Source organism: Tamandua tetradactyla, chromosome 14, assembly GCF_023851605.1.
Source record: "Tamandua tetradactyla isolate mTamTet1 chromosome 14, mTamTet1.pri, whole genome shotgun sequence".
Taxonomy (NCBI): Eukaryota; Metazoa; Chordata; class Mammalia; order Pilosa; family Myrmecophagidae; genus Tamandua; species Tamandua tetradactyla.
This window is the reverse complement of record NC_135340.1, coordinates 79438873-79460352: the sequence shown is the minus strand read 5'-3', so window position 1 is coordinate 79460352 and position 21480 is coordinate 79438873. Positions and strand designations below refer to the sequence as shown.

Here is a 21480-nt window from a genome sequence, read left to right as displayed (position 1 = left end):
AAGGATCAGCCACAATAGAGATAACACTTCAGGAGACTCTGAAATTGATCAGTATTTCTGACAGTATTAAGTAAGAAAATAATAGAAGTCATCACAGCAAAATTATCTAAAACAGGAATTATTAATCTAGGGTCTGTGAACCCCTTTGTATATTGGTTCATTTTCTAAGAAGAATCATAGATCTTCTCAAAGCTTCAACAATTTCCTAAAAAAAGATTTAAAAATTAGTCTAAAGCAAGTACCTTATTCATAACATTCACTAAATTCAAAGAGCTCTTCACTTAACCAGTCCTCCCCCACACACTGCACTTCTCAGATACCCAGATCGATGCTCTTCCTTTATATGTCTCTCTCAATTTAAATGCCACCTCTTTGGTGGCTCCAAACAGTTGGACTTTCTGTCTGTGGTCTCTGTGCACTGGTTTGAAAGCTTAGAGTTCATATCACATGATTAAGTTAAAAACATGTATCTTTAGTCACAATATTTAATGTTTATTTTAAAATTTAACATTAAAGAAAGGCATGACATTTTATGTTTATTGAAAGAGAGCATGGGTTGAAAAATTTGACAAACACAAGACTTAGAGATCAGGAGAAGCCAGAAATAAGAAATAAGGAGATGAAATGGATCTGTTTTAGGGAGCTGCCCTCTCCATACTTCAACCAATTCAGATAAATCCAGTTATTTAGCTTTACAGATCAAAATGGAAAGTGAAGAAACAGGCTTAGGGCTCATGACTTTGAAGAACCCTTCTTTTATTGGAGTGTATAAAAACTTTGAATTCTTTTTTTAATTTTCCAGAATTTAGTGGCACAATGGTATTCTCCAATATGCACCATCTATGGTTATTACAGCACAATTCCCAGTGTATTAACACAACATAAGCCATCTTTGAAGCCAGTCACCAAATAGCTCACAACTCTCCCCATCTACTATTCACACCTTTGTGTGGACCTCTTCACACTGAATCAAGGTTTGTGTGACCAATAGAATTTAGCAGAAATAGTAGTATATGATTTCCAAAGTTAAATTGTGAACATTATGGTTTTTGCCTACTTTTCTCTTTGATCACTTGATCTGAGGGAATCCAGAGGACATTCATGCAGACCTATGGAAAGGTTTATGTGGTGAAAGACTGAGACCCCCTTGCCAAAAGCTTATAGCCATATGAATAAGCTATAAATTGTGAGATTATAAAATATTAGGGGGTAATTTGTTCACAGTAATAGATAACTAGTACATATAATACTAAACAAAGGAAACCAGGTGCAAAAGGCCATACATTATATGGCTGCATTTATATGAAATGTCCAGGACAGTTAAGTCCATAGAGACAGAAAGTAGATTAGTGGTTGCTCGGTACTAGGGGGAAGGAGGAATAAGGGTTTACTGTTAATAGTACAAGGTTTCTTTTGGGAATGATGAAAATGTTCTGGAATTAGATAATGATGGTTCCACAACTTTGAAAATATACTAAAAAATCAATGAATTGTACACTCTTAATAGGTCAGTTTTGTGGCAATTTTAATAATAAAAATATATGCAGGCAGGAAAAAAACAGATATCTAATACAAATTTTGGTACCTGGAAGAGTACTGCTTCTATAACAAAAACCTAAAATATGGAAATGGATTTGGAACAAAGCAATGGGTGGAAGTTGGAAGGATTTTGAAGGGAATGTTAGTGAAATCTTGAAGAGCCTTGAAGAAACTATTTAGAAGTCTGATGGTCTTTGAGGAGGCTGCAGGTATAGACTCAAAGGAAAATCTTATTGGAAATTTGACGAGAAGACTTCGTTCTGCAATGGAAGAAATTTAGCAACACTGTCACCTGTGTCAACATGGAAAGTATAAAATATGCTAATAAATTGTGTGATCTAGCCAGACACAGTGTTAAATATGCCTCTTGGCTGCTTCTTGCTGGTTGTACTAAAATGCAAGAGAGAGGTAAGCTAAAGGAAGGACTGTTTTTTTAAAAAAGGAGTTAATACTTGATTGTTTTGAAAATCCTAGCCTCTCCAGATGGCAAATGATGCTAAAATTAAGAAACTGCTTCAAGGCAAATATAAAATCTAGGGCACCACCAGGAAAACATGGTCTAGAAATGAAATCAAAGGTGTTACTGAAAAATTCTTTCTTAAGACTTCGTAAAGAATCAATATGGTACCTACGAGAACCAACCATTCAAACAATAGTACTTCTTAGACATTTAAGGGTTCTTTCTTTCAACTGTCTCAGCAGAAGGCTCAGAGAAGGACTTATCTTGAAGAGATATTTAGATGTGGCTTTTGCCTAATGGCATGAACCCCAATAAGATTCACAGGAGACTCACAAAGTTATAAAAAATATCACAGTGCCAATTTAGACTGAAAGAATACAAAATGTAAAGAGGTCTTTGGAACCCAACCATGTACAAGCAAAAAGCAGGCTGAGAAAACTACTCAGCTGCAAATGCATTCATCTTTCATGAAAAAGGAAAGATACCTCAGAGGAGAGAATTAAGAGCCCAGGGAGCACAGCCAAGAGCCAACAAGAATTATTCCCAAACAATGAGTACTAATCAAAGAGCTGCCAATCTGTGGCCAGTTTTTGTAGTTAAGAATTGCTACATACCGTGACTCCTGTATGACTCCCATTCCACCATTGTACATTGCACATGTGGGGAGCAAATAAATTGTCTTTTTAGTTCATAAATCTTCAGATAGAGGAACTGCACTCAAGCTGTTATACTTAAGGAACTATGTTCAAGTAGCCTTATCCATACCTGGACCTGATTTAGATGACAAGATATTGGACTTTTGAAATAAGATGCTACAATAGGATGAAACTATTGGGTTTCAAGAAGAGGTGAGTGTATTTTGCATGTGGGAGGGACATTCATTGCAGGCCAGAGGGTAAACTGTGGTAGCTAACCTCCAAGATGACCCCGAATGACCCCCACTTCCTGATATTCATACATTTATGTAATCCCTCCAATATTATATCGAGGTTGGAATGTGAGACCTATGCAATATGGCAAAAGTAATGCTATGTTGATTTTCTTCTGAGGCTAGATTATTAAAGGTACTGATTTCTGTCTGGCTTGCTCTCTCTTGGACCACTTGCTCTTGGGGAAGCCAACTGCTGCGCCATTAAGGTGCTCAAGCAGCCCTACAGAGAGACCCATGCAGTGAGAAACTGAGGCCTCTTTCCAACAACCAGTGTGAGCAATCTTGGAAGCATATACTCCAGCCCCAGAGAAGCCTTCAGATGACTGCAACCCTAGCCAACATCTTCTTTCAACCTCATTAGATTCTCTGTGCCAGATCTATGCAGCTAAACTACTCCCAAATTCCTGAGCCACAGAAACTGTGAGATAATAAATGTTTGTTGTTTAAAGCTGATAATAAAATATCAGTTCATAATAAAAGAACAATATTTGGAGGCTTCTGTTGAACGGGATTTTTTGCTGTATTACACATTCAAAAAGTACATATTTTTATTAGTATATTTTATTTCAAGAGCTAACACTTTTTCAAAAAGTAAAAACAATATAGTTACTTCCCTGAGTACAAAGAACTACAATAAAAGACATTTACAAAGTTAAGCCATTAGAGGTACATAATTCTCTGCATTCAATTATACTCTATTACAAATGTATTCTTAAAAATCTCATGTCTTTTGGAACTTTAGTTAATATAAAAAAAAAAGCTCATTTTGCACCTATAATCTTTAAGTATCAATCTGATCTGTCTTTATCAAATTCCAGAGCGATCTTTAAAGCAGTGCTATTGAGGCCAACAGATTGCATGTTACATATGATAGAAACAATTACTCCTCTTGGGGGAACCTTGTTATTTGTTGCATCTTCATCCAGTTCCTCAGGAAGAATCAGCAGGACACTACTGGCACCCACTGCGCCTCCAGTATGAGAGGCATAATGCCGCTGCTTCCTACAAGAACCGTATGTTTGCTTTTTTTCCACGACACCCCATGCCATTGCATATTTACCCTCTTTGTCCCAAGACATCTCTGTATTAGGAACTGGTGTCCAAATCATAACCATTGTTTCTGGTTTGAGATACCCAGGTAAAAGACTTTCATCCGCGTTCTTAAACAGCCCGACTTGGTAACCATATAGCATTGCATTCCCAAATTTTAGAAGGTCGCCTACTGTAGATAGAAATCCACCACCAGCCCATTTATAGGAGTTATCCACGTAAGGTGTGTTGACAAGACGTCTCTTTTTATTATAAACATAAAATCTAAAATAAAATAAGAATGGTCAGTAAAAACTTAATAGTCTACCATTGACTATACACGTGATAATGAATAGGAAAGTGGATACATGGGACAGATTATATTTCAATGCAGTGATCGTACATTCTCATAAATTACAAACTAGCCATTAATTTTCAGTATGATTCAGATACTAATGAAACACAGATAACTGAATAAGCTAGTCTTGTGAACTAAAGTATAGAAAGTGTTTTTTTTTTTCTCTTATTGGCACGACTCACCCTGCCAAGGATAGTAAACTGTTTTTTTTTTTTTTTGGCATGGGCTGGCACCGGGAATCGAACCTGGGTCTCCAGCATGGAAGGCAAGAACTCTGCCTGCTGAGCCACCGTGGCCCACCTGATAGTAAACTTTTAATACCTGAAAAATGTATTAATTAACATTACGCATGATATATTTATCCCATACATATACAGAAAGAACTAGAGCTTCGGAGAAATTCCCAGTCTTTTTGTTTAATATTGAATCATGTGCCACAAATGAATTTTATAACTAAAAGTGTATACATTGGGATGTTTAAGAATAAGGCTAATATTTGTTAGAAGACTAGATTTCTTGGATTATAAATACCATGTATAATGACATCACATGGAACTTCTTTGATGTAATAGGAGAGATTAGAGTTAGCAAACCTAGTTTGAATACTAGCTCTCATCCTTACTAGATATGCTTATTTTATTTAACACTTATATGGTTCTTATGTGCCAGACATTTTTCTAAGGACTATACAAATATGAATTCACTTATTCTTGTAATAGTGTTAGGAGGTAGATACTATAATTCCCATTTTACAGATGAGGAAACTGGGGCACAGAGAGTACAAATAACTTGCCTGAGGTGCACAGCTTTGTAAGTTGCAGAGCTGGAGTCAAACCAAGGCAGTCTGGCATCCCTATTCAAGGCTGCCTCTCTTGCCTCAGCATCGTAACTTGTAAAATGCGGATAAAAGTACTTATTTGCAGAATTGTTGTGAGAGTTAGAAATATATATATAAGGCACTTTGAATATTTCTGGTAGGTACTTAATAGCTGTTATTTATTACATGCATTCAACAATCTCTAATGAAGCACCTACTTTGTGCCAGGGACTGTTTTGTTACTGTGATAGTGTTATGAAAGAGACAAAATGCCTGACCTCATGCGGTTTCTATTCTAGCATGAGAAGACTGTACCTTAAAATATTAGGCAAGTAAAAATAAAATTAAAAAGTAATTAAAAAAAAAAAGAAACTCAGCTCACACGAGGATCTTTTCTTTCAAGAGTCATAATAAGGTTATGCTTTTGTGTTTTCAGTTTGCTATCGTTAATGACCTTAATCTTCAGTCTACCTGAGCTTTCAGCATGTCAGCCCCTGAACCTCACTATCACTTTAAACTGTTTTATCTCTAAGATTTCAAACTAAGAAATTTCTTCCAATGACTATGACTTTCCAACTGCCTCCTGAACCTGCCTTTTCTGTCCTTATCATGACCTACATCTATTTACCTTGCCCCTCCCCTATTTTCTTGAATTTAAAAATTCCTACTGATTTCATTGCTTTCAGCTTTAGCCTGAACCACATGAGCAGCCATTTCAACTATTTCAGTTGTGGTCTTGCTAGTACCTTTGGGTTCCTCACTCTTCTGAGTTTACACTACACCAATCCACCAATTCTCAGTCAAACTAGGTACCTGGTTCCTTGGCTCCTTATCTGTCAAGAAAAGCTGCAGAAATTCATATAACAAAGCTGAGAACATCAATTCATATACTCTTGCTAGTGGTCATTACTAATGTTACCAAATCTTTTTATTCTCCTGGCTATTCCCTAGTGTATTCTTCACAATAGGTATTCCCAATCTCTTCCTCTCAATCTTCTGTTCTACTTCAGCCATTGTAAGTAGGTAACCACATTTGTTTTAATGAGACTGAGTTCATCCAAAGTGAACTAGATTTCCCATCTTTATCTCAAAATATATGTTTATCATGCTCCATTCCTTTCTGCTCTTCAGTCTTTAAGAAAATTTTCTGTTGGTTCTAAGACTAATTTCAATACCTCCATCTTTGACCATATGTCTGCACTTGCTCTACCAGTTATATCTCCTAAGTTATTTTATTTCCATGTAGTCCACTCTCTACACAGTTGTCACAGAGTGTGTCTCCACCATCTCCCATCCATTTGAACCCTCCAGTGGATACTACTACAATGAAAATAAAACCTAAACTTTTTACCATGGTCCACAAGACAATCAGAGGTCTTCATAAGAGGTGGTACAACCCCCTAAGATAAATTTTTGGAGGTATTTTTTCAGTAGTCACCATTATTAGATGGGGTCTACTGACTTTTAGTGGATGGGGTCCCAGGATCCTAAGTGTCCTGTGTCGCATGGAACAGACTGCATTTTTCCACAGACTGCCAGCCAGACCTTCAAATATCTTACCAGATATTTATCTAAGTAAAAAAAAAAAACTGTTTAACTAGCTGAGACTAGAACCCTCTCAGTCTTACATATAAACACAAAGTGCTTTCTGCACATTTTTACTATGAATTTTCCTTGAATGTAAACCACTATAAAAACTGTGGAAAGACTGAATATTATTTTGTTCAAAGCTTTACCCAAAGCTGTCATCATTTTGAAAAATTCTGTTACCAAAGGCATGAATTGAAGCACCAATATAATTCACCTGTATCAGTCTGCATTTGCAGATGCCACATTTACAGTGCTTTTATGTATCAAGCTACTTTATTATTTTTAGTATTGTAGTGAGTAAACTTTAACATATTTAAATATCCATTATTTATTATAAATCACATTCCTTTTATTTCTTTATATTATAGAGTAGTGTACATTTTTAAAACTATGAATGTAGTTTATATTATCTATGACTTTCATTTGAGGATATTAAGGGAGACATTATAAAATATTTGTTAAATTAAGGGACATTGGATCTAATAGCATTGAGACTCATTGTTCAATATGATTTAGCTCCCACATACCTTTTTGAACTCATCACTTACAATACCTTGCCCTACTTTATTCATGCCAGTCTTATTTCTGTATTTGGAACAAGGCACTCTAGCTCTCCTTATCATTCATGTCTCAGCTCAACTAGCCTGATCTCAAAAAGGCCTTATCTAATCTCCCTGTTCTATCCCATCATCCTGCTTTATTTTCTTCCTATCAATATTTAAAATTCTTATTTAAATTATTTGTTTACACATTTATCTCTTCCCACAGAATTGAGTTTCATAAGGGCAGGAAGCTTATTTACCTTGTTTATTGATAATTCCTCTACCTAGAGCAGTACTTTACTCACAGTAGGGCTAAGTCCTGGAGGACAGCTGTTCTCAAACTTCCATGTACCACAGGAATCACGAGGGGATTTTATTAAAAATGCAGATTCTGCTTCGGTATGACTGTGGTGGGGCCTGAAATTCTGCATTTTTAACAAGCTCCCAGGTGACATCAATACTGCTGGCTCCTGGACCACATTTTGAGTTAACAGATTTGTGGGGTGACTAGTAATGTGGGTATGAGGAATCCAGAGCACTAGTGAAAATGATCATTGTTGAAATGGCTGCTCACAGGGGTCAAGATGGGGGAAAAAACCGGCACATTCTGGGAACTACAAAGTAGGTCAGTTTGGCTGAAGCAGAGGATTTGAAGGGAAAAGTGGCAAGTGGTGATGCTGGAGTAGATAGGAGTCAGAGCTCAAAGAACTTTCTGTGCCATGTTAAGAACTTTGCTTTACCTCAGTTCATAAAATGCTCAACTTTCCTCTACCTAAGGAAAAAATACCTCTAACTTGCTAGAAGTTAGACTATCTCTCTCCTCATTTACTGCCAAACTACATGAAAGAGCCCACACCTGTTGTTTCCATGTACTTATAACCCACATTCATTCTCCATCCCCTTAAAATCTGGCTTCTGTTCCCCTATCTACTAAATAGCTCTCTTGTGGGTTATCAAGGATCTAATTCCCTTGTATGGTCCTCACCCTCAGCCCTGTTAACCAGCACTTCCCTGACACTCTTCTCTGACCATTCTGCCAAGGTCTCTCTTCTAGGTCTCAAGTGTATGATTTCCTGTACCCCTTCAATGACCAGTGGTTCCAGGTATACCAGATGTTCTCTTCTACAGAGATAACCACAAGTCTCCATCTGTCCCCAAAACCTGTCCCAAATTTACAACTGGGTTTTCTATAAGTATTAATAATTCTTAAATTTTCATTGGGAGCAAGTGGTATAGGGCAAGAAAGATGTTTAAGAAAATCAACTGTGGGGCTCCTTTCCAAATCCATAACTTTGGAGGGGTTGTGGCATATATAGTTTGAAAACTAACTCTTTCTCAAGATTCTTTATTATATGTTCCCTAAAAGTCCAAGTCATAATAATGGGTGAAGTAGAGGTGGCAGTGGAGGAAGGAGTGGCAAGTATGTGCTTTGAAGATATAAAAGTCTACAGAGGATCTTAGCACGGTCTTCTTTGAGAATCAACTTGATATGTGATCTTCCAATGTCTCAAAAGCAGTATCTCTAAAACTAAATTTCTTCCATACCTCTTTCTTATATTTCTTATTCTCATTAAAAGCTGCATTATAAAACTGAATGGCTCACCATCAACACTCACATCCAATAAAATGCTAGATCCTATTTATTTAACCTCTGCTTTGTGTCTTACCTTCTTCTCTTTCTTCCATTCCTATGGCCATATTTTAGGCCCCTGTTACTTTCTGCCTCAACTCTGATTACACTTCTAATTGCAATCAGTCAAGTAAAATTAAGTCCTAAGCTACATAATGGAAACACATTTTCTCCCTGAGAAATAAATTGCTTAGAGTGAACTCTAAGATTGAGAATTAACAATATTTTTGGTTGACAATAATTCAGCTTTATGTAACTTTTAACTATTTCAAACCACTTATATCAAGGTTGGAAGCTGGAACTGCTCAGTCATTGTAGACTTAATACAGAAATCTAGAATTTAAATAGAAAAATTATAGGCTTTAATCTCTTAGTTCTTTGTCACAGAAGACATATCAGTGTTTTTTCATGAAAATAATTTTGTTTAACTGGATGATAAACTTTATTATTTCAAATTCTTAAGGAATTTCTGCTTATAAGAATATTTCTGCTTGAAGTATAGACAGATTATTGATTAAGTTATTGGAACATCTTTATAATTGATGTTTATAACTGATGTTATGCTGTCAGATGATAAACATCCTCTTCCTACTTAAGAATCTCCAGATTCTGTAGAACACTGCATAACTGCAGAAATTTATATCTACAGACTTAGAAATTCAAAATACTTTAATTTTTAAATGCTTCTTAAATACCTTTAGAAACAATTATGCACCACTTTTTATTTTATTGTTACCAGAAGTTAAAAAACCCACAGAATTTACAGTGCATATTATCAAAACTACTCCTTCATTAACATTTAGTGTTAATATTGGATTGAACCTATTGGAGAGCCTATCAACCAAAGATATAAAAAAGAGCTTTGTAGGGAACATGCATAATTCTGGAAGACATTCTAGAAAATAGAAGGTGAATACTGTCAAAATATAGCAAACAATTAAGCAAATACTCATTCTACTTGGTTTTGGTTCCACCCAATGATCAAATTAAAGACTTTTGCAAGCATTGTACCACACACATAAAACATGTGAACAGGGTCTAAAAACAAGCTAATGATTTGATTAAAAATTCTCCATCAACAAATTGAGTCTTTCAATGGCAAGAATATTCACTCCACTTCCTTGTGGACTGTTTGCCTAAAGGGTTATTTCGTTTACTCAGCTGAGGCTTCTATTTGTCTACACAGAATTCAGGTTCCTATTCTTCATTTAAGAAAACACAGTTTTATTCAGGACAATGTACCCAGCCAAAAATTAATTTCCCTACCTCCTTTACAGCTAAAATTCTGTAGTCTTGTGTCTAAAACTTTGGCCAGAGAAATGTAAGCAGTATTTTGGGGTGGGATTCTGGGGAAATACCTTAAACACTATATATAAAACACACCCATATAGACAGAGAGAAGAGATAAAAAAGATAAATATTTACTCTTGGGATGTAAATAACCCTAAAAAGTCCTGGTCAGAATTTTATAAACAAGTTTAATTTATGATCATGTGCAAGGAGCTGGTAGACTAAATAACATTCATACCAAATGTTGAGATCTCTATCAAAATGATGTCATGCATTTAGGCCATCTTTACTAGAGAATCTTTTTTAGATTCAACTGACAGCCTCTGGTATGTGTCAATTTTTTTTTTTTTTTACTTCCCAGAAGAATATAATATTGGGCCTAAGTAATAATAACATTAAGAGTCTTAAGAAGTTGAGCACTGGAGGCTACTTAAAAAATTAAAATTCATAGCTTGCTGCTAACCTAATTTCTTCTGGGTCCAAAAAACCTTCCAGGCCAAATAGACTGATTTGCAGTGCATATTTTATCCTCTTAAATAAGTTGGTAATTTAAAAATGATAATTTAACTAAATACTACAGAGGACTGAACAAGATTAGTATGGGAATAGGAACATAAAAGCTAAAACATTCCATCTCATCTGTTATTTCCTTTGGAAATTATATTAAACCGCTTGTACATAAAGTATGTACAAATGGAAATATGCAAGTTGATTTGGTAAATGTGCTACTTTTCTAACAATGACCCAAATAATAATAGGTAAAGAGTAGAATGGAAAAGAGAACACCATAACTAATCCTGTAACTCATATTTGTCATTAGCTTCAAAATTCTCTCCCACGAACCTTTTACTAGTAAACATTGTGATACAATCGCAGTTTGATATTATTTCACTGAAATAGCTTTTAAACCTTTTTTGGCATTAACCCACAATAAGAAGTGCATTTTTTCATTCTGAGTACACACACACACACAGATGAGCACACTGAAACATAAGTTTTATGAAATAATACAGTGACAGAGATGGCTGGTTATCCACAATATCCATCCTTCTCTTCTTCCTTAACTAATAAAGTTACAGCAAGCACAGGTCTCTTCAGCTAGAAACTAAGTTTCCCAGCCTCCCTTGTAGCTAAGTGTTACCATATGGTTAAATTTTTGCCAGCCCAAGGTGAACAGTGAAGTGTGCCACTCGCAGGTCTGTACCTTAAGACATGGAGTGCATGCTCCTCCATACTCTTTTGCACTCTCTTGGGAGCTAAACACCGATGGAGTTGAGATTTAGCTTCAATCATACAGATGGGGATACTACCATACTGATCATGGAAGTAACAAGGAAGAACTCTAGACCCCACATGACTATGGAGCAGAGCTGTCTGCCAATATGAAGTGTCCCCCCCCCACCCCCGGAATGTGAATTAAAGAGAATTAAACTTTCATTTTCTTCAAGTCACTATATTTTGGGGTCTCTTTGCTACAGCAGCCTAGCCTTTACCTTAATTTTCTATTTATCCTTACTACATGCAATGCACTCTATTTTCTATTCAACTCTATTCCACTAAAGAAAGGGATGCTGGTACTCAGCCCACTAAACTGATTTTCCAAACTCACTAATTGACCTAACCTTTAGTTTGAAAACCTGCAGGGGGGAAAAGGGAAGGGAAAAAATCAGTAAAGAACACAATTACCTAATTTGAATAATTTAAACCATAAACAATTAAGAGATAATTGAACAGGCTATTTTATAAATTCCTGATTTAGCCTGCTAACATTTAACATAACTGCCCTTTCCTTAGTATGTTTTTCTTGATCTTTCTGAATTAAAGATGTTTGAAAAGTTACCAAGCATTTGCTTTTCAAATATTTTTCCTCTAATAATAAAACTCCAAATTGTTTTAAAGAGCAAAATCCATCTTTGTTGCATTTTTAACACTGTATTCAACTTAATTTTTATTATTTGTCTGAAAAGTTTGGAATTTCTCTCTGTAAAATAAGCTCACATTTTTATAAAATAACAAAATAGTTTTGAAAGCCAGTTATTCAAGTGCTTCCATGTGTGATTTTTGAAGTATACCAGTTCCAATAAGGATCTTTAAGTATTTGGTTCACATTATTTTAACCCTGTCTCATTGCAATTGCTCATTTAACTTTTTAGCATTTTCAGATTGTTTTAATGTAAATTATTGTTATTTTGAGTTATTTTAGACAATGTAGAACTATAAATCATAAAACCCTTCCATAACACAAAGTATAAGTTAATTTTAAAATATTAAAAGGCTAAAAAGCTGACTAAATCCTTCTCTATAATAGTGGTCAATGAATCAGATTATAAATTTTTCTAAAATCATAGCATCTTCACCTTGTAAGGATAAAAATTCTAGCTAATTTATCAAGCTCAGTGTTTTGAAGCTTCTCCATAATTATATTGCCACCTGTTTGAGCAATTTGCCTAGAATTTTATTCTTATGTTCAACCAAATTTACATAAAGAACTCCAATTTGATAAATCACTATTAAAAGCTATGAAAGAAAATTGGGAGAAACTATGATTTAAATGTTCTAAATCTTAATCCTTATGACTAAAAAGTGCCTGAATAAACATATTAAAGGACACCTAACTATAAACAGTTTTTCAAAACTAGGTATTTTTAAATGTTCAATTATTTTAGTTATATGGCACTTAAGTAGTATTTTTACAACTAACTAAAAATCTTAATTACCCTTGCAAATGGAATATAGCAGGGGATTTATATAACCCAAATAAGAAGATCCATTTTAACGTCACACATAAAACCAAACAAAACTCTTTGATTAAAAACATATAGACGATTCCCAGACCATGCATTTCTCCCTCCCTCCCCAAAAAACAACAAAAACAAACATATAGACAAAAAACCAAACAACCATTTACCCTTACAAATAGTTTTTTTTTACCTTTTAATATTTTATATACAAAATATTTTTAAAACTAAGGATTTAAATGATAACTTACTGAATAAAACAAGAAGCCATGAGTACATAGTGATATGAATAAAAAAGTACTTAAATATTTTTAAATAAATACTTTAAATAAATATAGAACAAATGATGGAATTAACTGATTCAGTAAAGAATCATCAATGGAAGTTAAAACTAGTAGGTGAAAGTTTGATGAAAAGAAGGATTTTTATACACTCTCAAACTATCTCGCCATAGCATACATATTTACAAAAGGAAAAATAGTGACTTTACAGTAGGAAAACCCAATGGGCACCACCTCAACAAAGGATCAACACTACCATTACTACTAATGGGACAAACTGACATCATGTACCTCCTGCTGTAAAGCTCCGGGAAGGATGCATCAGTCCTGAGGTATTCTACCAAAGCTTCATAACCCGAGGAAATATCAGACAAACCCAAATTAAAGGACGTTTTACAAAATAACAGGCCAATGCTCTTCAAAAATATCAACAAGAGACATGAAAACAAAATGCAATGTATGAACCTGGAATGGATGGATCTTAGACCAAAAAAAAATGTTTTCCTTCCCTTTAGCTACAAAGCACATTATTGAGACAATTAGCAAAATTTGAATAAGGTTTGTGTATTTGATAAAAGCATGGTATCAAGGTTAATTTCCTGAATGTCCTTGCTTTAAGAAAATGCACATTTATTTAAGAATAAAGGGTACCATGTCTGAAACTTATTTTCAAATGGCTCAGAAAAAAAAAATCATGGATAGACAGGGTATAAAACAGAGTGAGCAAATGTAAATGGTAACCCTTAGGGAATGTGGGTGAAGGATATATGGGAGTCCTCTACATTATCTGTACTATTCCTGCAACTTTTCTATAAGTCTAAAATTATTTTGAAATAAAAGTTAAAATACTAAAACATCACAAAATGTCACAAACTATTAACTAAATGATAAAAGAAAAAAAGGATGACTGAAGAGCAAATTACTGATGCCCACAATGGGTGTAAATTTAGTTGAGTAATGTGTGCACTTGAATTATTATTGCTGTCTTTCATCTAAAGAATCTTGGGGCACTTTACAAACACATTTTAGTTCCCTCAGTATATAGATGGAAAAATAGACATGTAAAAACGCTCTCAAAACATGTCAAGTTGATTTTGGAATGGAGACCAGGAAAATGTGACTTTTAATTGATAACACAGCGTTAAGATGAGACATAGCTAGACACATCAGAAGGTATTCATTTACCTTGCTCTATTGTAAATCACTGGTTCATTTTCTTCCTGCACAGTTGTCAGCATATCCAAGTCATGGAATATTTTCTGCATATAGTCCAAATATTTATATCCTGAAGCTCTTTCTACTATGGCTGCCAGTAGGGTATAACCAAAAGTTGAATACAAAAACTGACTACCTTGAGACATCATTGCAAGAAGGAAAAAAAAGAAAACACTTGATTATTATTTTAAAATATGTCAAATGTTTTCCTACTGAAAATTGGCATACCTTTAAAACTGGAGTATTTTAATTCAGTATTTAGGGGAAAATCATGGATATTAGATCACTGGTAAATTTAGTTGACTTTGCAATGATCTTGCCTATTCCATGTCTCTGACACAAGAATAATGACCAGTATACTTAAAATTTCACATGAATCTGCCCCATTCTATGATAATGAAATAAAGAAACAAATCCTACCTCAAAACAAAACAAGAAATCCTTCAAATGGCAACAAAACAGGAAGGTGAAGGTAATCAAATTTGGTTTCTTGAGTCAAAAGCCTTGTTCTTAATATACTTACTACCCATATTTTAAAGCATGAATAAGTGTACTAGTTCTTATTTTAATAAAATACAGAGATATATTAAAACCTTGTTTCAAATACATATATTATCTCAAATACAAACCTTTATACTATTTTCAATTCTGGAATCTTAGATTGCACAATCTACATTAAAAATGGGTAGAAATGTTTTAAAAATAAAATCCATAATTACATTTTTTTTGTCCTTATAAATCATACCTATATATCCATTCAAGGTAAAAAACTTTTTAATGAAAAAGTTACCCATGATAACTTTAATGATATTAAGTGCTTTTAGTAGGCACCATACCAAAAAATATACAAAAGTAAATATAATTTTTTTATATTAACTTCTTTGGGAAATAAATTATGTTGATCAATCCTCATTTCCTTAAGGAAAGAAGGTGCAAAGTCAGTTGACCAATTTAAATCCTAACTAAATGTTAAAATATTAGTAATACTTTATCAGATTTACTTTGGTTTAGAGTTTATTCTGAAAACTATAACATCTCTCTATGGTTTTTCTATGAATATTTTGATTCTGAAAATCAGCTAAATGACAGGAGCTGGAAGCCTTAAATGAATCTAGACCTAAATAACTACTTGTCTGAATGCTAGGCTTTATTAGGAACTGCAGACTAAAAGGCAAGCATTGGACTAACAATTAAACCCATGTCACCATCATCAACTCCAGAAAGCTAATATCTCAATAATGATGACTTTGTTAAGAGAAGGTATTAACACTCACCAGGTTTAAAGAACAAAGGGTCATTTTTAAACAATCTCAGGGATTCAATTGAATTTTCAAACTTTTCTTTCAAGTATAATTCGCCTTGTTCAAAATCATTCTTTTTCTTGCCAGGTTTTGAATTCCGGCCTCTGGCTTCATTATCCTGTTCTGCCTTGGCCTTAGCAAAGTCATTTTTTTCATTATATTTGCCTCCTTTTTCACTCAACTCTTTTTCTTGGTCAGATTCTACTGTCTCTTTTATCATCTTCAAGGCTTTATAAGCTTTCTCTTCTTTCACCTTTTTCATGTCCTTTTCATAATGACGAATTCCACTTAAATGGGAAATCAGTAATCTTGTTGTGACAGAAACCTAATTATAAAAACATGAAAATTCAATCACAATATTAAACTGTACAATAAAAACTTAGTAGCCTTGGAATATGCCTAGGTAATATTTTCCACTTTCAACCACAGCTGGAAAAATACGTCACATATAGGTTTTTAGCTTCAAATTTCAGAAAAATACCCACCTGGTTATCAACTGGGCTTAAAAAAAAAACCCAACATAATGCATTAACAATAATTAAAATCTGACAAAAATCCTATGAAATGCATAAACCATTTAGCATGACTTAAGTAAAATGAACTGTGAGTTTTACTACCTTTTCACCTTCATATTCTTTTTCTGGGAATTCAGGAACATAATGTTGTACTGGAATATCAAGATCCAGTTTCCCTGCTTCCCACAATTTTGCAAGAGCAACCATGGTGAGACTTTTGCTGATGCTGGCAATTCTCATAACCGTCTCTGGCTTACATGGAACACGGTTCTCAACATCAGCATAACCTAAACCTTCAGGGGGAAAAAGCAAAAAGTCACTATTAATAGGCTTCATGGTCAAAGGATTCTTCAAAAACTGAAAAAATACTATCTTAGAACATCCTGTGTATTATCTAAAGGAAAAGATATTCTACTTTTTTTATATAAGTTAATTAAAATTGAAAGCAAAAGGAACAAGAGTCTTAGCAAAACTGATAACATTAAACCTTACAATTAAACCAAAATTGTACCCTATGGCCAACAGTAGTTCCTATCTGATTTAGATAACTTTACTGGGTTTATCTAAACAACTTAGACATTGCACATTTTAAATAAATTAGTCTACATTCTTCAAAGAAGTATCATTGTTCTTATTGCGATTATATTTATTATTGAATGTTGATTGAGTTTCTACTAAACACCTTAAAATAGCAATCTAATAAAAACGGAGAGGAAGAGATCTTCACAAACCAAGACAGCTAACCATCAAATTAATTCAGTTTCAAGCCAGAGGAAAAACTATGTACCTATGATCTGCTACTAGTTTAAGACTCCTAGAAATTTTTCAAAATTTCGTTTACTTTTGAACAGGATGAAAATGTAGAAATCTAATCAAGAAATATAAAGAAATGAGATCTGATAAGAAAGAAGACATGATTTTTTAAAATTGTGTGTGTGGATTATGCTGAAAAAAATTTGCATAAATCGTCCCCCAAAATTGACAGTTACAGAATTTTTGAGATAATTTTTCATAAATTGGATATATGCTAGATTAGACTCATATTTGAAGGATGAACAACTTTTCTCTAAATTCAAAATCCTAGTGTTCCCATCAACTTCTCCTAAAAGTAGTACTGTCTATAAACGGTTTCTGAAACATCCTTTCTGTAAGAAGAATTCCTAAAAACCTGGAATGACCAGTTGGACTAATTTGGGTGCAATGGACAAGTAAATTAAGCTATGAAATAACACTAACAAAGGTATCATAAAATGACGAAAAATGCTTCTCCCAAAACTTTCAGCTTTTTGCCAGAAAATTAAAAATAGCTTGTACCTTGGCTGGTAAAAAAAAAAAAGAGTTATAAAATAGATTGTAAGTGCCTAAAAGAGTGAACCATGTATACCCCCAGAAACTCAGGGCAGTGCCTGCAGAATAGGGACTCAATAAATTGTTGACGGTATGCAAAAAGTATGGAAATTCTTTCGTTTCATCTACCCATACGCATTATCTACAAATTAGCACTTAATAGATGGTTCTATACGCAATTGTCATGACAATAAAATCAGTCCTAATAGAAAAGTGGGGGTAGAAACAAGCCATCTTTAAAACTCCAATTTACTATTAGAGTCACATTTTAAATCTTGCTGTTATAGAAAATCCAACTCTTTATTCTGTTAGATATGTTTTCTCTAAAGTAGATCTAGCTTTATATAAAACGAATAGCATGTCACAGAATCCCCTCCAAGCAGTAAACACATCAAGATTTCATTAACCGAGAGGCATTAAACAAGTCACTAAATCAAAACTCTTCTGGGCCCACCTTCTGACCAGACTTCTTTTCCATCTACAGAAACTCCAACCACTATGCCCGGTGCACCCACCTCATCCTACGAGCAAAGGGGTAAAGAATAGACTTCAATGAAAAAAAAAGATGGACAACCTCGCTCACGCCCCAGCGCTCTCATCTGAGCCCTTCCAGGTCGACCTTTACCCGGACCCTGCCCGCCCCGCCCCCCTCACCCGGGCTCCGCCCCGCCACCAACGGCGAGGGGCGTGGCGATCTGCCGACCGCTGAGGGAAGGGGCGGTCCCCGACCTCCGCCCAGACTTGGGCAATCCAGGGGAGCATCTGACTGTGGTCAGGTCGGGAAAAGGGAAGTCCTTCTCGGAGGCGAACCGCGGGCATCCCACCGCCCGGGGTGGGGTCCACTCGGCCCCGGGAGATGGCCAGGGAGGGCTCCATTTCGGGATGATGCCGGGAGAGGGGCGCCGGGGCACCCTGCGGATCCGGCCGCCCACGCCCCCCGGAGCCCGCACCTTGATCCTGTGTAGCAGGTCACGGCTGCTCTCAATGGCTCTGGCGAAGCGCTTAGAGGGGAGCTGCGCCGCCGTCTGCGGGGACCACAGGGCCGGGGACTGCTCCGGCGGCGGCGGCTCGGCCTGAGGCGACGCTTCGGGTTCGGGGGCCGCGGGAGGGTGCGCGGGGGCCGCACCCCTCAGCCCGCCCGCCAGCTTCACCCCGATCGCCAGCCCCAGCCCCAGCCCCAGCCCGAGGCCCCCGACCCAGCCCTGGCCGAGCAGCGACTGCCCCGCATGCCCGTGGGCTTTGCGCGGCCCGCAGCCGCGGGCCCAGCCCCCGCGGGGAGCGGCCCGGGCCGTCACTGCAGTCAGGAGCCGGTACATGGCGTCTCTGGCGAGCGGGCGGGCTCGCGGCTCCCAGGCCCGGCCCGCGGCGGCGGGGGGAGGGGGCCGGAGGGGGCGGGGGAGAGAAGAGGTGGGGGCGGTGACCGCGCCCAGACCCTAGCAGTCGAGGCCCGAAGACCGGAGCGCCGATCGCATCGAGCCCTTTCTTTTCTCCTAGCCTGGCTCTTTTCTTGATATTTCGTCTTTCCCTCTCCTCTGCTCCTTCCGCAGCATGAAACTGAAAATCCTACCTCCCCTCAGATCAAGCACCACTTCCTCAGAAAAGCTTTCCGAGTCCCTACCACCCATGGGAGGTCCAGGCACACCTTCTTGCCCCCAGGGCGCACACCTCCTTAACACTTGACACAATTGTGTCATTTAATTTGTCTAATTCTCGCCAGACTGTGATATCCCTGGAGAGTAACTTTTAGTTTGGGATCCTCAGCTGGTTGGTAGAACAGCGCGTGGCACACAGCAGACCTCTAATAGTCATCTCCTTTTACTCAGAACGCTCTTGTCATCTCTCCATGCCTTCTATTTCCCTAAGACCCTTTCTAAGTCTATTACCTCTGGAGCCCAGGTATTACATTTTAAACAGTTATTTTCTAATGTTTCTTTTGAAAATTTTTTAATCCAAAAGTAACTCATAATTTACAATTACCTTTGATTTCTCAACTGCAGAGGATCAGAGATTCTTGTGAAAGAAATCTAACCTCAAGTTGCTGCAAAATGTAAAACATGTATATAATTCTAAATGTAACAATCTAACCTCAAGTGGCTACAAAATGTAATTTTGAAGATATTTAATAAAACATTTCACAAAGCGATTTTGCTGGATGTATAGAATGATCTTGTTTTTCCTTACAGGTGGAATAAGGAGATTGGTATTCACTTAACAAGTGGTTGCCAAGAGAAAAAGCTGTAAACATCCTGAACTGGTAATTATATAATTGGAGGAAGAGGCAATAATGGTAATCATGTCCAGTCAGAGGACAGAGAGACTAAATAATTAAAAGATCTTGGGTCTGCTTGTGGAACCCCAAAACCCAAGAGATCAGGGCATCTTAGCACCCATTTAGCCAGGCACTGAAACTCACAGAGGTCTCCAGAGCACCAGCTACAGTTAGAAAGGATAGTTGCACTCTGTCTAGATGGCATCAAACCATCCCATTGTGAGCACCCCACTACTGCAAGTGCCTGACAAGGAGAGGAAAAAATATGTAAGGAGAAAAAGTAAAAAACACAGCCAGGGTTAATTACGAGTGCTCACTAACGTTCTTCTTTAAACTGTACATTTATGTTTACACACCCTTTTATACTTCTCCTTGGGTCAGAAATAGAAAAGAATATAGAACTATGTAGAGAATCAAAACCAAGAAACCTGATGAGTGTTGAGCCTGTGGCAGGTAGAAGTCACCTTAATCATGACCTTTGCGATGACAACAGAGAATAAATGTTCTCCATGCAATCTGAGTGCTAGGAGGCTTCCTGACCAAGCAGCCTGCAGATATGCTTGCAGGATCCTTACTATCGCTGTAGGACAAGGGCCCAGAGCCCCAGCATTTGACTGGCTCTGTACTGGGATCCACAGGAACCAGGTGGAAGAAGAGTAAACCACTAGACTGGGAGATGAATAGGAAGACAGGAAGAAAAAGAGGAAGGAGGAAGAGAGGAAGGAAAAGGGAAAGGGGAAGAAATTTTCCACTCAACATAATCATTCTTCACACCTCAAGGTTTCCAGGACCAAAAGTGGCTCTAAGAATTAGAACTCGAGAGTCTACCAATATAGTGAAACTATGTTCTTCCATCCTCTGGACACATATCATTCGTAGCAGTTGAATCATAACATTGGTACACAATGTATTTGTGGGCAGCAACGAAGATTTTTTTTTTTACATGAATCAGGCCCAAAATCCCTTCCATATCATGTACTTGCAAGACTGATTTAACTCAAGTGTAAGTTGTTATATAAAGTATATATATATATATATATATATACACACACACACACATATATATGTTAATCTTTATCTTATTGGTTTATACACAGTATATATATATATATATATATATATATAGTTGTTTATCTTATTAGTGTTAGCTTAGTACTTCCATTGGTATCATTTGTGTGTATGTGTGTGATAACAGATCAATTTTAATTCTAGGACCTGAAGGCATACAAAGGTACACTTTACAAACTTTATGGGACTATTGTACACATTTAATAAAGTGACAACTGTGCAATACCTTTTAGAATCTTAAAATCAGGAGACATACTTTGGAATTGTTTAAAGACAATCCATGGAATTAAAAACAGAATCAATAGTCACCTACAGTTATAGTAATTGTCAATTAAAAATTTTACATTTAATACTTGATATAACAGTCACTATGTAATAGGGGATATCAAAAGTGATTTCAGATTCTCATCCTGTAAGTTGTACAGGGATGCTTTATTAAGTAGGTATGTGACTGGCCAAGGTGATACAACTAGAACCAGATCAGCAGGTAAAGTTCTACCATAGTTTCTGTAGCTTCCACTTTTTTCTTGTCAGTTTAAAGTGAACAGTGAGAATTAAAT

General features: G+C 36.3%; 1 protein-coding gene across 2 annotated transcripts; it reads right to left on the bottom strand.

Annotated features, from left to right (window-relative positions):
* Nucleotides 1–525: 525 nt before the first annotated feature.
* On the bottom strand, nt 526–18943 carry LACTB (lactamase beta). Of its 2 annotated transcripts, XM_077128136.1 has the most exons (6): nt 18534–18943; nt 18038–18104; nt 16339–16529; nt 15695–16046; nt 14391–14556; nt 526–4244 (listed from the first exon to the last, which is right to left on the bottom strand). In XM_077128136.1, the coding sequence occupies exons 1-6, from the start codon at nt 18897–18899 to the stop codon at nt 3719–3721; spliced, it is 1668 nt and encodes a 555-aa protein (XP_076984251.1). In that variant the 5' UTR covers nt 18900–18943; the 3' UTR covers nt 526–3718. The 2 variants fall into 2 exon arrangements, with proteins under 2 accessions (XP_076984251.1, XP_076984252.1); XM_077128137.1 differs by lacking the exon at nt 526–4244 and having other exon boundaries at nt 14397–14552.
* Between the last annotated feature and the right edge of the window lie 2537 nt (nt 18944–21480).

Excerpts from the sequence above, each read along its gene's own strand:
- LACTB (XM_077128136.1), bottom strand. The coding sequence starts at position 18,899 with ATGTACCGGCTCCTGACTGCAGTGACGGCCCGGGCCGCTCCCCGCGGG. Across the intron at positions 18,105-18,533 it reads ACCTGCTACACAGGATCAAG|GATGAGGTGGGTGCACCGGG; the intron begins GTGCGGGCTCCG and ends CTTTGCTCGTAG. Across the intron at positions 16,530-18,037 it reads AAAAGAAGTCTGGTCAGAAG|GTTTAGGTTATGCTGATGTT; the intron begins GTGGGCCCAGAA and ends TTCCCCCTGAAG.